Genomic DNA, 14,629 nt, shown 5'->3' with positions numbered 1-14,629 from the left:
AGAGAGAGAAAAAAAGTACTACAAGAGAACTACCACTACTTCATAGGAAAACTTTTATCTTTCATTCATTCCCACTATTCTGGTTCTTTTTTTTTAATATATAGGTAATTTTTTTAACCCCAGCAGGATGGTGGAAGGGGTACATGGCTGAGTGCCTCCCGGGTCTCACCCTGTGTGACACCACCCGGTGCCTGCAGCTGCCCTCTAGAAGGTGTTGCTTTAGCAGCAGAGCCGGAGGGCACCAAGTGTGTGTCTGTCTCCAAAGTCCTGGGCACCACATCACAATGCCTTTTTGAGAAGCAGAATCAAGGACAGTTGCTGATCTTCATTCCTTCCCACCAAAGGTAGCTCATACACCATCTTTGGAAGTTGGAGCCAGGGGGTGCCTGGGTGGCTCAGTCAGTTAAGTGTCTTTCTTCAGCTCAGGTCATGATCCCAGGGTCCTGGGATCGAGTCCCACACATTTGCCTCCCTGCTCAGCGGGGAGCCTGCTTCTCCTTCTCCCTCTGCCATTCCCTCAACTTGTGCTTTCTGGCTCTCTGTGTGTCAAATAAATGAATAAAATCTTTTGAAAAAGTTTGGGCCAGAGGGCGCCTGGGTGGCTCAGTGGGTTAAGCCGCTGCCTTCGCTCAGGTCATGATCTCAGGGTCCTGGGATCGAGTCCCGCATCGGGCTCTCTGCTCGGCAGGGAGCCTGCTTCCCTCTCTCTCTCTCTCTCTCTGACTGCCTCTGCATCTACTTGTGATTTCTCTCTGTCAAATAAATAAATAAAATCTTAAAAAAAAAAAAAAAGTTTCGGCCAGGGACGCCTGGGTGGCTCAGTTGGTTAAGCCGCTGCCTTCGGCTCGGGTCATGATTCCAAGTTCCTGGGATCGAGTTCCACATCGGGCTCCTTGCTCAGCGGGGAACCTGCTTCTCTCGCTGCCTCTGCCTGCCTCTCTGCCTGCTTGTGTGTACTCTCTCTCTCTATCTCTGGCAAATAAATAAAATCTTTAAAAAAAAAAAGTGTGGGCCATACTCTTTAGCCATTCTACTTTCCCTGGGGTAATTTGCCACCTCCCTGAATTTACCTGCATCTTTCCCAAAATCTACTTATCTTCCAGCCTTCGTGACCATAATGAGTCTATAAATTTTCAATAGACAGTGTGAACTTACACTTGCTAATATTTGCATAACATGCACCTCTTTCGATCTCAAAGAAAAGCTTCACACCGCAATGGTCTCTAATCTCCAATTAGGTTCTGTTCTGGGATCCCACTGGAATTCTACGCGCCTGTCCCCTAAGATGCCATAAATTGTGGTCCAGTTTCCCAGACAGCCAAGGAAAGCACATGGGAAATCTTGCTGAAGTATGAGTAAGAGCCAACGAAAGGGAACATATTTATCTGCCTCGAATGCTGGGACCTGAGGAAAGCAAGTTTCATTACAGACAAATCAGGAAGGAGGTGCAGATTGCTTTTTATGTCACTCTGGAGTGGAGGTCTGCTCACTCACAGAAGCTTAAAATCTTCACAAAGGACAATGCCCCCCACCGCCAAAGTCAGCTGGGGATTCTCAGGAAAACTTTAATTGAAAGTATTACGGATTCTCCAACTTCCCAAAATGCAGGAGGAACATCTACAAGCAAGACTGTCACCACTTTTAGACAATTACACTTATTTACCTTTTTTCTTCCTAGAAAATCATCCTCTCTCCCAATCCATGATCTTCTTTTTGTAACAGTTTCCTAAAGAAGGAAACAGGTGTCCTCCCATTCCAGTTCCATCCAAAATAATAAAATAAAAATCTTTAAAATTAAAAAAAATGTGATTTGTTGAGACAGAGCACATAAGCAGAGGGACAAGCAGACTCTCCCACTGAGCAGGAAGCCCGATTTGGGGCTCGATCCCAGGACCCTGAGACCATGACCTGAACTGAAGGCAGATGCTTAACCAACTGAGGCACCCTGGAAGCCCCAAAATAATTCAATTTTTAATCACTTTGCCATAGATACTTTTGGGTGGCTTTGAAACACCAGAATCTCATTGACTTATCAGTGTCCTCTTCACCATCTCAGAAAAGGACTGGGTGCCTCTCAGAGGCCTCTCTCCCCTCCTGACCCAGGTCCCAGCCAAAGGTCCTTCACATTAGAGTATGAGGAACTGAGCGGGATGGGGTGTGGAAGCACCCTGGGGTGGGGTGGGGGGCTCTGGGGCCCTCCCACTCTCAACTTCAAAGACAGCACCTGCTTTCCCCTGCCTCATATAGGTACCCTGGGTTTGCCCTCTTTAAGGTTCCTGGTTGCTGCAAAGGTCTGAAAATCTCCTAAGTAGAACAAAAGCCATCATGTGTTTAAAGGAAGAAAGATAAAGCTCCCCAGAATGAGCCAGCAGCTCTGGGCTTCCCCGCACATCTTTCCTGTCCCTCAGAACCCTGGGAAGGAGCCCCTTAGTGCAAAGTCACAGGGGGAGCCCACGCACAGCCCAGGCCTCCTGCCCCAGGTCCTCTCCAGCCATAAACTGACCCCCTAGCTCCTTCCAAACCGTCTACAGCCTCAAACCACGGACGTGCAGTTCAGCACCCATCTCCAGAGCGCAGGATGCACGTGGCTTCCCGGCACCCTTCCCTGGCCGCTCCCAAAATCACCGTGGGAATGTCGCAGCAAGGAGACAGGGAATCGATTTTTATCCTCTGGGCTGTCTTCCCTCGTAGCCCCTCAGGAGTCCCCACGCAGCAATGCCGCGTGGGCCCGACTGCTCTGAATCCACTTCCCCCGAGGAATCCGCTTTTCTTCAGCGTCTGTGTCTGCAAACCCGGCTCCTCTAACACCCCCCACCAAACGTACCAAGAACCAACTGGGGAAGAAGTTCATTTCTGGCCGACAAGCCTTTAATCCCTGAGAGCTGTGGCTGATGCGGGAGCAGCTTTTCTCCAAATGGTGATTTCGATACGAGGTCCTTTTGCCTGCCGGCCCCCAACATCCCTGACGTGTGGCTCCCAGGGGCCTCCCGCGGCCAGGCCTGAGAGTGGAGCCCACCCTTGGGCTCATTTTCCACCACCCTGAATCCAGGCAGCGGCCCCGTCTCACTACAAAGGGTGCTGAGTAACGAGGTGCCGCCACCAGGAAGAGAGGCATCAGGTCAGACAGATCTGGAGAATGACACTGGCCTTCAAGGGCCCCTCACAAGGGAAATACCATTAAGTAGCAGATCTGACCAGATATACTGTGTTCCACATTCACGCCGTAAGGATGGGGTTTCCTCGAGCCCTAGTCAAAGGAACTCTTTCACCCGAGATCACTTGACCAATCGGTGACTCAGTTTCCTTATACTAAAAATGAGGATAATAATACCTCACAAGATTGTTTTGAGGAGCACACACGTTACAAAGTGTTTAGAGGCACCTGGGTGGCTCAGTGGGTAAGCATCTGACTTCAGCTCAGGTCACGATCTCAGGGTCCTGGGATAGGGCCGTGTCAGGCTCCCTGCTCAGCGAGGAGTCTGCATGTCCCTCTCCCTCCCTCTTCACTTCCTGCCCTCTCTCTCTCTCTCTCTCAAATATATAAATAAAATCTTAAAAAAAAACGAAGTTCTTAGAACACTATCTGCACATAGTACAGGACACACAAGCACTTGTTAAACAGATAAAAGGGTACAAGAGGCTGGCTTCCCTTCAGATTTCTAATAGGCTCCTGTCTGGGGGTCTCTAGCTCTTAGGAAGTGGGCAGGCCACAGAAGCCCAAGGTTGTAGAGTTCCTCTGAGGCCAAGTTCAGTTTTCTATGCAGGACAGAAAACCTGTAAAATACATCCCAGACTTGCTTCGCTGCCTTCCTAGTAGGGAATCCGTTCCCTCAAGAGTGGTCCAACCTCTCTTCCACTATTTGGGATGTAGAAAACGTTTAGACATTTCTCCATTGGTGCTGATTCCATCCTCATTTTTAACAATCTAGCTGTGTGTTCATCTGGTCTTCTGTTAGTTCCTTTATTCAACAAACACAGAGGACTCACCGTGTCCTAACTGTGACCAAGACATCCAGCATCTCATCCCACAAGGGAAACATATTAGCAAATGTGGCAGCAAAGAGGGATGGGGTAAGGCAGTGACATCTGAATCAAGACCAAACTAACAAGCAGAGCCTGCCATGAAGAACATTCCAGGTATGGGCCCCATAGGCATGAAGGCGGAAATGAATAGATTATGTGCAGACAGCAGGACAGGGGACTAAGGGGACACTGGAAAGGAAGGCTGCGGAGCAGCTGTCGGCATTGGAGGCCTTGCGAAGGACTCTGGAATTCCCTTTGGTTTCAGCCGGAAGCTACATGAAGGTTTAAGCGGGGAATCATCAGATTAGCCTATATTTGTAAAAGATCACTCCTCTTCCACAGAAGAAATGGGGATGGGGTGGGGGTGTCCACGAGCCTAGAAGCTGGAAATGGAAGCAGATGAAGTTTCCAATATCCTGGCCAAGGAGTGAGTCTGTCGCAGTGAGACTGTCAAGATTTGCAGTTCTAAACTTTTTAGTAAAGTGGCTTATTAAACACACAGCTAACTATTGCCCGGGGTTCCTACTTTTGTAATAAGTTTTTTCTGAAACTCACAAAGGGGAGAGGGGCTCTCTGCACCACGTGCCAGTCGGGGCGGAACATCATCGTCACATTACAGGGTGTTTTCAGAGCCTGTTATCCTTTCAGTACGACATCCCTCCCACCCCGAGACAACACCGTGCCTCTTTCCACCAACAGAAGTTGAGTTTTTCCCTTTTCCTCTTCCTACTTTCGAGGGCAGAGCTCAGGGCTTCTCCAGAGATTCCGTCCTAAGTTCATAGATCTCACCGAGCCGACCACATTCCCCTCCCTGTGGGCGCCAGGAAACACCGGAAACATCTGTATCTGCACCTGAACATGGGACCTTGGATCCCAGCTACAGTTACTTGTGCTGTGGTAACAAGGACATCATGTCGCGTTTCAGGACATTTTCATAAATAAGGCCTCAGGTCGGGATGCTCAGGGTAGGAAAAGGGTGGGTCCGCCCCTGGGCAGAGTGGCATACCTTCTCTCGTCTCCTGGCCTTTGACGGAGTTGGAGATGCCCTGTTCCTTCCTCTTCACCTGAGTAATCATTATCTCTGCTTCCAGAAGCAGCTCAGGGGGCCACCTCCATCACAGGGGCCACCTCCTCCCCAACCCCACTGGACCAGGTGGCCCTCCCCAGAATTCCATATAAATCCCTGTTAACGTTGATCCCACTGCTTCCCAGAGGCTCTTTCTCCTTGTCTTTACTTTGTCTCTCCTGCTGGACCCCAGGAGACAGGTCTCACTCATCATTTTATCCCAGCAGGGTTCAATATGTTGCTGAATTAACACATGGCATGTCCCGCACATCGCTGGCAGCTGGATGAACTGGAACACAGTGTGGCAGCATGTACTGAAGGCAGGGGTTCTCAGAGCACCAGGGGGTTCAGTCGGTGAAGCATCTGCCTTCGGCTCAGGTCATGATCCTAAGGTCCTGGGATCCAGGCCTGCACCGGGATCCCTACTCAACAGGGAGTTGGCTTCTCCCTCTCCCTCTGCTTCTCCCCTCCCTCTCAAATAAATAAATAAAATCTTTTCAAAAAATAAATTTTAAATAAATTTTAAAAAAAATAAGCAGTTGTTCTCAGCTGCAGGTGATTTGGCTCCCCAGGGGACATATGGCAATGCCTGGAGAAACGTTTGGTTGATGTAATTGGAGGAAAGGGCGCCACTGGGCATTTGGTGGGGAGAGGCCGAATGGAGGTGGCCAACATCTGGCCATGCACAAGACAGGCCTCAGCAAAACATCACCCAGTCCACGAGGTCGACAGGGGAGACCCGCATCTAATCTAGGACCTGGCAAACCTTTTCCTAGGTTTACATGCTCAAGGGAAATGTATCTGTCCATCAAAACCACAAGAACGTCTGAAGCAGCTTATCCTCAGAAGCCCCAAACTGGATGCCATGTAAAAGACCATTAACAGGAGAACGGATAACCGACTACAGTACCTACGTGATGGAAGACAACAGACGATAATGAAATTTAAGATGCCACATACGCGACAACAAGAAGGAATCCACAGATGTCCTGAGGAACCGAACCACCAGAGCAAGGTAACAGGAAAACTTGATCACTGGTGATGGAAGAGAAGCAGGGGGCAGGGAATGACTGACTGGGAAGGAGCAGGAGGGAACCTCTGGTGTGCTCAGAATGTTCCTGATCCTCATCTGGGTAGTAGTTACACACAGTGTGCCGCATGCTAGGACTCACGTGCTGTGTGTGTGTATTACACCTCAGCAAGCTTTACCAAAGGCAACAGTCCTCTAAGAGCCCCAGCGGGCAGGAATCACACACTGGAGCAGGTCCTCTGAGCATGACATTCTAAGGATTTCGGTGCACAGCCAGCAGGAGCATTGTAGATATGTTTATGGAGACCTATTTTACCACAGACACCAAAAACCTTACAGTGGGTCCTTGATTCAATTCTGCTTCGGTCATTTTCTGCTAAGGATTGTGCTACAGATGTGCACACAGACTTAGGTTTCAAGAATATTTATCACATGGGGCGCCTGGGTGGCTCAGTGGGTTGAGCCGCTGCCTTCGGCTCAGGTCATGATCTCAGGGTCCTGGGATCGAGTTCCGCATCAGGCTCTCTGCTCAGCAGGGAGTCTGCTTCCTCATCCCTCTCTCTGCCTGCCTCTCTGCCTACTTGTGATCTCTATCTGTCAAATAAAATAAATAAAATCTTTAAAAAAATAAAATAAATAAAATAAAACTGAGTACCAGACCCCACACAACCCCCAGATTCCCCATGGATTCAGAGACCTGCTGCCTGCAGAAGCGCTCTATCGACGCTCATCACAGAGGCTGAGACAGATTAAATAAGGAGATAACATTCCAGATTTCCTGTCTCTTATCCGACTGTGCAGATTGGTTACACAAATCCAAATCCATACATGCATTAGACCTCACTGAACTGCGTATGTCCTGAGAAAAAGTTACAAGCAATTCCCTGTAAAAATACAAAAGTATTTCTGACAGCAAAAGTTTTCAGATGCTGTAAAGAAAAAAAAAAAAACTAAAAAGGCACGACCTTCCCTGATTAATCAAGTCTCCCTCGAGAGAAGGCTACCACTTCCCCAGGTCATCTCATCGCCTCAGACGAAACCATGTTTCTCTGTGAAGTGGAGGTGATCGTGGCTCTCTCGGCGTACTCGCAAAGGTTTGGCGTGATTATGAAACGGAACACTATGACCGGGGCCCGCTGGTTGTGGTCACCGTCATGCCCACAGCCTGAACACCACCTCCCTCCAGGAAGCTCCCTTCTCTGAATTCTGTGTGGTAGGGGCACGTGGCTGACTATTAGGGAGCACTGCATAAGGCGTACCCTGTCGCTCGCCCAGACGCCCAGCTCCTCCCGGAGCCACCGAATACCAAAGCTGGGAGCAGGGGCTCACCGTGGACACCAATGACGAGGGCCCAGGTACCTCAGCTCACAAACCCATTACGAGCGTATACATTTAACTCTAGCTTTAAGATGTTTCTCCTCTTACTTCTCAGTCAAAAAAGACTTTAAGCCGAGTAAACCAACAACAAACCCTAAGATAAAACATTTAACCATGTTAATTTCCAAAGCCCTACGTCGTCTTCAGCTTCTCAAGGTCACACCTCCCTGCTGAATGATTACTGAGGGTTGCTGACACGGTACACAGAAAAAAAAAAAAAACTCTTAGGATGTCCTGCCTCTAAGAGAAAAAGCAAACAGCTCAGAATGCAGCCAGCCAAGGCAAAGGAACCACCGACAAAGCCAAACACAGAGGGGCCCCTGAGCATCTGGGAATCTGCCTGTTCCTTTGCCTCCTCAGAGGGAACAAGTCACAAGACTGCTCGGAATGGGAAATGAGAAGGGCAGAAGCCCGGAAACCAGGGTGTCCTGAATTTCGTGCTGCTTCCAAGGAGTGAGCCCGCCTGCTGTGTCAGTTATTTACACAGTGGGCAGGTGAGGCTGACAGCTTGAAGGGGTTATTTTAGAGGGAGAGCTGTAAGTCTGATCAGGAGAAGGTTCTGGACCCTGGGGTCCCAGCACACATCTCCAGCTTCCAGGCTGACCCTCCCTTCAGACAGGGTTTAAGAGGCAGCAGGGCAAGCATGGTCTTTGTATTTAAATCACCTCAAGGGGGCCCATATCTCCAGGCACAACCAGAAGCCAGGGAGGAGAGGGAAGGGGGAGAGGGAGAGGCTACCTCCACTCCTATCTGCTGGCTGCACTTCTGGAGCGCCTGATCCATGAAGCTAAAGGCGTGGACAGAACAGAAGGAAGAATCTGGGAAGACTGGAAGACTAGAAGAGCTGCTCGCGGACTAGTCTCAACCTGAACCACAGAAACACCTCTGCCTCCCTGCCCTCCTCCCCTCGGCTGGGCACCAGGTGCCTCCCTACTGCACTCCAGATGCAGATCCAAGCTCGGGGTGCCCAGTGCCGATGCCTCTCTCCGGCGCAGGGAGTCTAGGGCATCAGCGGGACTCCTAGACAGCACCTGTGATCTCTAATTTAAAACCAAAACCAAAATCCCCAACTAGCCCAAGCCAGCACAAGCAATACATATTTATGTGTAAGACACCTATGCACACATACACATTCACTTATCTACACACACACACACACACACACACACACACTTTTGCAGCAGAAAGCAGGCATGAAACCTGTTCCCTAAGTCCTTTGCTTTCCTCATCTGCTTCTAGCAGCAACAGCCATTTCTGCTATGGATTTTCCTATTCGAGGGTTGATCACAGATCCAAATGCCACCGTCCTGTTTGCCACCGTTTCCTTCCCCACCGGCCCCCTGACGTCTGTCAGTGAACCAGGGAACAAAGATGGAAGACAGGCCCAAGCTGCCTTCCTAAAGTGGGGTTATATTTGACACTTTAATAAACCTCAGAGCCTGAGCCTCTCTGCTCTCAGACTGGCCAGGGGGCAGCTCTCACTCTTACCAAACCCGTCCATCTCTCCCCCCGCCCACCGCGGGGCACAAGGGTTTTCTCTGCCCGGCATCATTTCCAGGCCCCATAAATCATATCCCATTGTTCCAGGCCATCTGAACTCATGCTTAATAAACCATCCACATCACCCTTCCGCCACCACCCCGAATTTCCCACAGGGAAAGACTGTTTCAAGAAGAAAAGGAAATTCTTCATTAGGGCTGGATTTTAAAAGCAAGCTTCCACAAAAAACCGGAAAACAAAATTGGGTATAAATACCATCCAATAACCACTAAATGTCTTTGGTTAAAGCACCTGCCTGCCTGTGATTCTCGGGTCCAGATGTGAGCTCAGTGCACTTCCAAAGGAAGCAGAATTTGAACCTGATGCTAAATGACAAATGATCCTGAACTTCATGACCATTTAAGTGCCACAGTGGCTAGACTAAATTGCTCTGATGCAGAATTTCTCCCAAGTATAGGTTACTGAGAAACATAATATTGCTTGAAAATGTATTTAGGTGCGCTCATCCTTCTCAGACCAACACTCATGGCTCTTAGTCATAACCAGGCTTAAGCTAACACAATTCCCCTATTTTCCCCAGAGAGGGAGGAAAACAAGAGGACATGTCTCTCATGGTCCAAGATCAAAAACTGGATCACAGCACTCACAGCATCAAGTCTGCCAAACCAGAGCTCTGGGTACGTACAATTCTTAAAGAGCTAATTGAATGGAAAACAGCCATCTGGGGCTGGAAACCCTTATGACATTCTGGGAAATGTATGGGGTTTAAAAGGATTATGCAGGGTGATGTGACTTTCAAAATTCCCAAACTCTGAACTGAAGCCTAAATGAGAATATGTTAAATTCACCCATTCCAAAACACAGCACAGTTGACTCGGACCCTAGAGCCCAGCTGTAGCTCAGGGTGTCCACACTGCAGCCTGTCCGTGGGAGGTCTGCAGACCACTCCCTGTTGAGAGAATCCAGCCAACCCAATCAGCCTACCAGCAGGCTGTGGCACAAGGTCCAGATCCAAGCCCAGGCACCAGCCAGGGTTCCCTTTGGCCTGCCCTCCTATGGTTGAACAACAATCATGGAGAGCCACAGGGAGAGCGGCATTGGGTCCAGTATGGCCACTCCCTGGTCCTCCACAACACTGGTTGAACACTCTTCAACACAAGAAAATGGTGTGCAGAAACAAGGGCCTGCCACAGTAGGCTGTCGAGCAAGGAACAGAAAGCATCAGGGGACAGGTGGGACTGCTGGCTGGTCTCCACCTCTCCCAGAGGGCAGAGGTCGCAGAGCTTCTGCAGGTTAAGCAGAGACATGTCAGAATTACCTTCCCAAGCTGCATCGGGCTTTAGGAACCTAACTCAAATGCACCCCTAACGAGCAACCCCACAGGTGTTGACTGGGTTGGACACTCCCAGCAAGGGAGGGAAGGCCCCCCCCTTGGGTCCTTGCCAGCGGCAGGGTGCCACCTGGGCCTCCGCCTCATCCTCTCCATCCGCAGGGAAGTCGGAGCGGCCCCCACCAACCACCACCAGGAAACCAGATTGATTCTCGCAAATCCCCGCTGCCAGGGCCCCATCTGTGTGCTGACCGAAAAGCCGCCCTCGAGCAGGCGGCCCGCGGAGCGTCTGGAGTTCTCCCAGCCCCGAGCTCACGCCTCCCCAGGCCGCCCCCGCCCCCGCGGGCCGCGCCTTACCGCCAGTGTCCACGAAGCGCGGGGGCGGGCGGTCCCGCAGCGTGGCACTCCAACCCGCGCTGGCCTCGTCCTCGTCGGACTCCTGCGCTTCGGGGGCGTCGGGAGGCAGCGGGGGGCCGGGGCGCTCGTGTTCGGCGTCCGAGGAGGCGTAGGAGGAGGAGCGCGAGGCAGCGCACGTGCTGTAGAAGGGGTTCCCGCCGCTGTCCGGGCCAGACTCGCCGAACACGTCGTCCCAGATGTGCAGGCTCTCGTAGCGCGCGCGGGCCGCCTCGAGCAGCGCCGGCGCCATCCTCCGCGCGCTCCCGCCGACCTGGGCCATAGCCCCGGCCGCCTCCCGCGCGCCCGCCCTCCAGAGCGCCTCCTGGCCGCACGCGCCGCGGCCCGCCGCCCCCCACCAGCGCAGCCCGCAGCACAGCGCCCGCCGCCCCGCGCCCGGCCGGCCCGAAGTCTTGGCCGTCTCGGGCCCAGCGCCCGAGGAAGCGCCCTCGGAGCTCGGGCGCCTCAGGCTGCAGGCCGCGGAGGTACGCAGAGAGCGCGGGCGGGAGGCAGGGGCTGCGCCGGGTCCAGGCGCCGCCGCTACCGCCGCCGCTGCGTCTCCTGGGCGCCCGCTGCGTCCCCGCGTGCCCTCCCGCGGCACCCCGCGCTCCCTGGCCGACCTTCCCGGGCGCGAGCTGCCAGAGACGGACCCCGCCTCCTCGCCCCTCCGGCCCGCCGGCCAATGGGGAGCAGGCCGGGGCGGGGCCCGCGGGGGGCACGCCCCACACCCCTCGCCCAGCGGGGCCAGGAGAGCAGAGGCGGCGGCGGCAAGGGGGAGGGCGGCCGGTGGCTTCCTCGCCTGCGGGACGTGTGGCCCGGGACGGCCTCCCGCAGGCCCCGCAGGGGGAAGGGAGGAACCGAGTGGGTGTCGGGGGTTGGGGGGGACGCAGCCGGTCTTCCCGCCGCCCGAGCCGGCTCACGGAGAGTGAAGCCCGCCGCTCTTGGTCCCCTTCCGTAGTTGGCGCCCGCAGCGGCGGGGAGCTGTCCGCCCCGGTGGTTCTGAACCAGGCGCTGCGGAAATTCCAGGTAGGCGCCGGGTACGGGGGTCACCATTCCCGCGGCTGCTGTGGCTGCTGCTGCTTCCGTGCTCCACAGCCTGCTGTGCCTTGAGCTTCATTCCTGGGGTCAGGTGGTGACTCAGTTTCGCTTCAATACCCCTGTAATTTGAGGGGGTCAACATCCGATGTTAGTCATTCCTCCCGTCTTTGACCTTTGACATCTTTAAACTCAAAATATTCATTACCTTCCAAATATTAATTACTCTAACACCACCATTGCAACATCTTCACCCATACATTTGACGCACTCGTCTGTTAAAATACGGCACAATCACCCAAGCTTCAGTGTTCTGATAAAGAATAGATCAGAAAGGTTTCATCCATCCTTCTGCCTTGGCCAGGAGTGCGTGGCACTCATTCCGTTGATGGCGATACACATGATCAGGCGTTTCTTGCTCCTCTCTCCCTCCCACAATAATGCAATAAGTCACAATGATGGTAATTGGGCCATAAAGTCACTTGCACTCTGAAATAAAATAAATCCACAGAGATGTGAAGGGCTTGCAAATCCTACTGGGTATTAGCTAAATAAGGATTACACGAAAGGGAAAGGCATATTGCTATTTCATGCATAAAGGATGCAGATGCATAAAGGGTGAAGATGTTGGGACCACCAGCTAAGGTCAGTTCTAACAGCAGGTGAGCAGCTTCTGCTCTCGCCCTCCCCTCGCAAGCCCCTGTTTCCTCCTCCCAAACCAGAGTCTCTGTACCAGCATGAATTCCTGATCATTACTGAAAGATGATATATAAAAAGGAAAGGATTCACATGACATTGCTTTGTATATGAATTGGCTGATATACGTGAAATTGTTTGCAAAGCATTTCAACTCCGTTGGAAGAATTGTGTCACAGAAAAGAACTGGTTTCCAGCACTTCTCTATACTGTGTTAACCAGGGAAAGATTCTGAAGAGAGTTCCTACAGGTAATCAGACTTCAAAAGGTCAATGACACATAGACTGAAGACGAAAAGTAAGACTGCGTAGCTCAAGTTCAAATTCTGCAATTAGGAATTCTGTAATACTCCTGTAAAATTTAATGATATATATTTTAAAAAATAATTGAAAGGGATCAAAACACTGAAATACATAGGCAAGAACTCCTTCTCTTCTCCAGGCAGCCAATGGAAAAAGTCAGCAGCTAAAGTGAGTGTGTATTTTAAAAACAGTGGCTTGCTCTGCTACCCAGAGGAAGCAGGAAGTAGAGCAGTAACAGTTACAAGGATGGACACAGTCTTCCATTGTCCCAAATCTGCATTTGTATGGTGCTAATCCCAAAGAAACCTTAGAGTCTTTGTGCTTATGAGCTCTCAAGTGCTGGTAGCTCACAGAGCATTCAACACTGGGAGAGGATTATATGGTCACAAAAGAAACAGACTGGGAAATCAAATTGTTATCCAAACCCTGGCCCAACAAAAATGAGATGGCTATGTCCATTTAGAATCAAGGGTTTAGCAACCAAGTGCTACTTTGTTTAAACAAATGTTTCCGACCAAGAACAGTAAAAATACTTCAGCCTTTAAAAACAGGTGGCTGATTCTCCTTGTGAAAGGAGGGGAGGAAAGGGAAGAAAACAACTGGAAAACAAAAACCAAAAAACTTTCCCATCTGCTTGGCAACCTCCTACTCAATGCTATGATTATGGTTCTGCATCATTAAGTTTTACAAGTAATGTTTTCTGGGAGGATAATTATAGAACCAGCATTATACTGAGATCTTTTAACTTTGAGTCATTTAAACACATCTTCCAAATAATACAACTTTGTAATATAATTAATTTTAAGATTAATATTGAGCTTTTGGTTCATAGTCTGCACAAAAGGCTCCAGGGTAGTAAGAACAATCCATTTCTGTAGTAGATTCCTTAGGCTTTGTTAATCCAGAGAGGTTCATGCTCTTGTGAAACTGGGGATAATAGCCATATTTCATTGAGTCTTGGCCTCCTTTCCTGGTATAGTTTAATAAGAAACAAAAAATGCTACCATTTAAACTATGATACAATGTTTTCTTTTCAGTAATATTTTACTTTAAATGTATTCAAAAAGCTCTTTGGTAAGTATTTAGACAGATTTTTATCACGTATGGCCTTAATGCATACATAAAAATAAAAGTTAAAATTTTTGGTTAATGTTTTTCCAAACCTCACATTAAGAATCTCACTACATTGGGGCACCTGGGTGGCTCAGTGATTTAAGACGCTTCCTTTGGCTCAGGTCATACTCTTGAAGGACACCAGGTCAGAACTATAGTATAGCCTATAAGTTTTAACATTCTTTTTATAACCAGCTTATGCTAACTAAGAAACTGTGGCCAGCTGACCATAGATAAGGGAGTCAGCAAGCAGCATAACAGGATAACGAATAGCAAAAATCTGTGTTTAACCCAGCTGTTTCTGGCTTCTGTATAATAATGCTTCTAATGCTTTGCTAAGAAATGAAAAATTGCTTAAACCCTCGTTCGCTGTGTAATCAAATAAAGTTATACCCTTCCCCTGTTAAGAATTTCCCCTACTACTAAGTAAAATTGATAAGGGTTGCCTCCTGTACCAAGGCCAGAGATGTACGGTTCAGCACGTACGCTAGCTGGAGACGTGCGGTTCAGCACGTATACAGATAAAGGTTAGAAACGTGCAATTCAACACGTACCCTCTACTGTACACTACCTGAACGGTGACTGGCCAGAATGTATGGTTGGTTTTAAAGGATTGGCTACCTATGTGTAGGCCTTACTGTAATGCTTTGAAATTACTGGCTAGAAAAGTGAGGGCTCTGATGTAATGGAATGTAAAATTCTATATTAAGGGACTCCCGAAACAGATCGGGGCTCTCAGACACTGACCCATCCCTCGCGGATTT

At 50.2% G+C, this 14,629-nt stretch overlaps 1 protein-coding gene across 1 annotated transcript in view; it reads right to left on the bottom strand.

Moving 5' to 3' along the window:
* LOC123388182 (piggyBac transposable element-derived protein 5-like) overlaps positions 1 to 11,000 on the bottom strand; it is a 35,527-nt gene extending 24,527 nt beyond the window's left edge. The window contains exon 1 of the mRNA XM_045067384.1: positions 10,684 to 11,000. Coding sequence (XP_044923319.1) covers positions 10,684 to 10,972 — 289 coding nt within the window. The 5' untranslated portion in view covers positions 10,973 to 11,000. The remainder of the gene's footprint in view (positions 1 to 10,683) is intronic.
* Between the last annotated feature and the right edge of the window lie 3,629 nt (positions 11,001 to 14,629).

This window comes from Mustela putorius, unplaced genomic scaffold (assembly GCF_011764305.1).
Source record: "Mustela putorius furo isolate JIRA1106 unplaced genomic scaffold, ASM1176430v1.1 tig00003893_pilon_pilon_pilon, whole genome shotgun sequence".
Lineage (NCBI taxonomy): Eukaryota > Metazoa > Chordata > Mammalia > Carnivora > Mustelidae > Mustela > Mustela putorius.
This window is presented reverse-complemented; position numbering and strand designations above follow the sequence as displayed.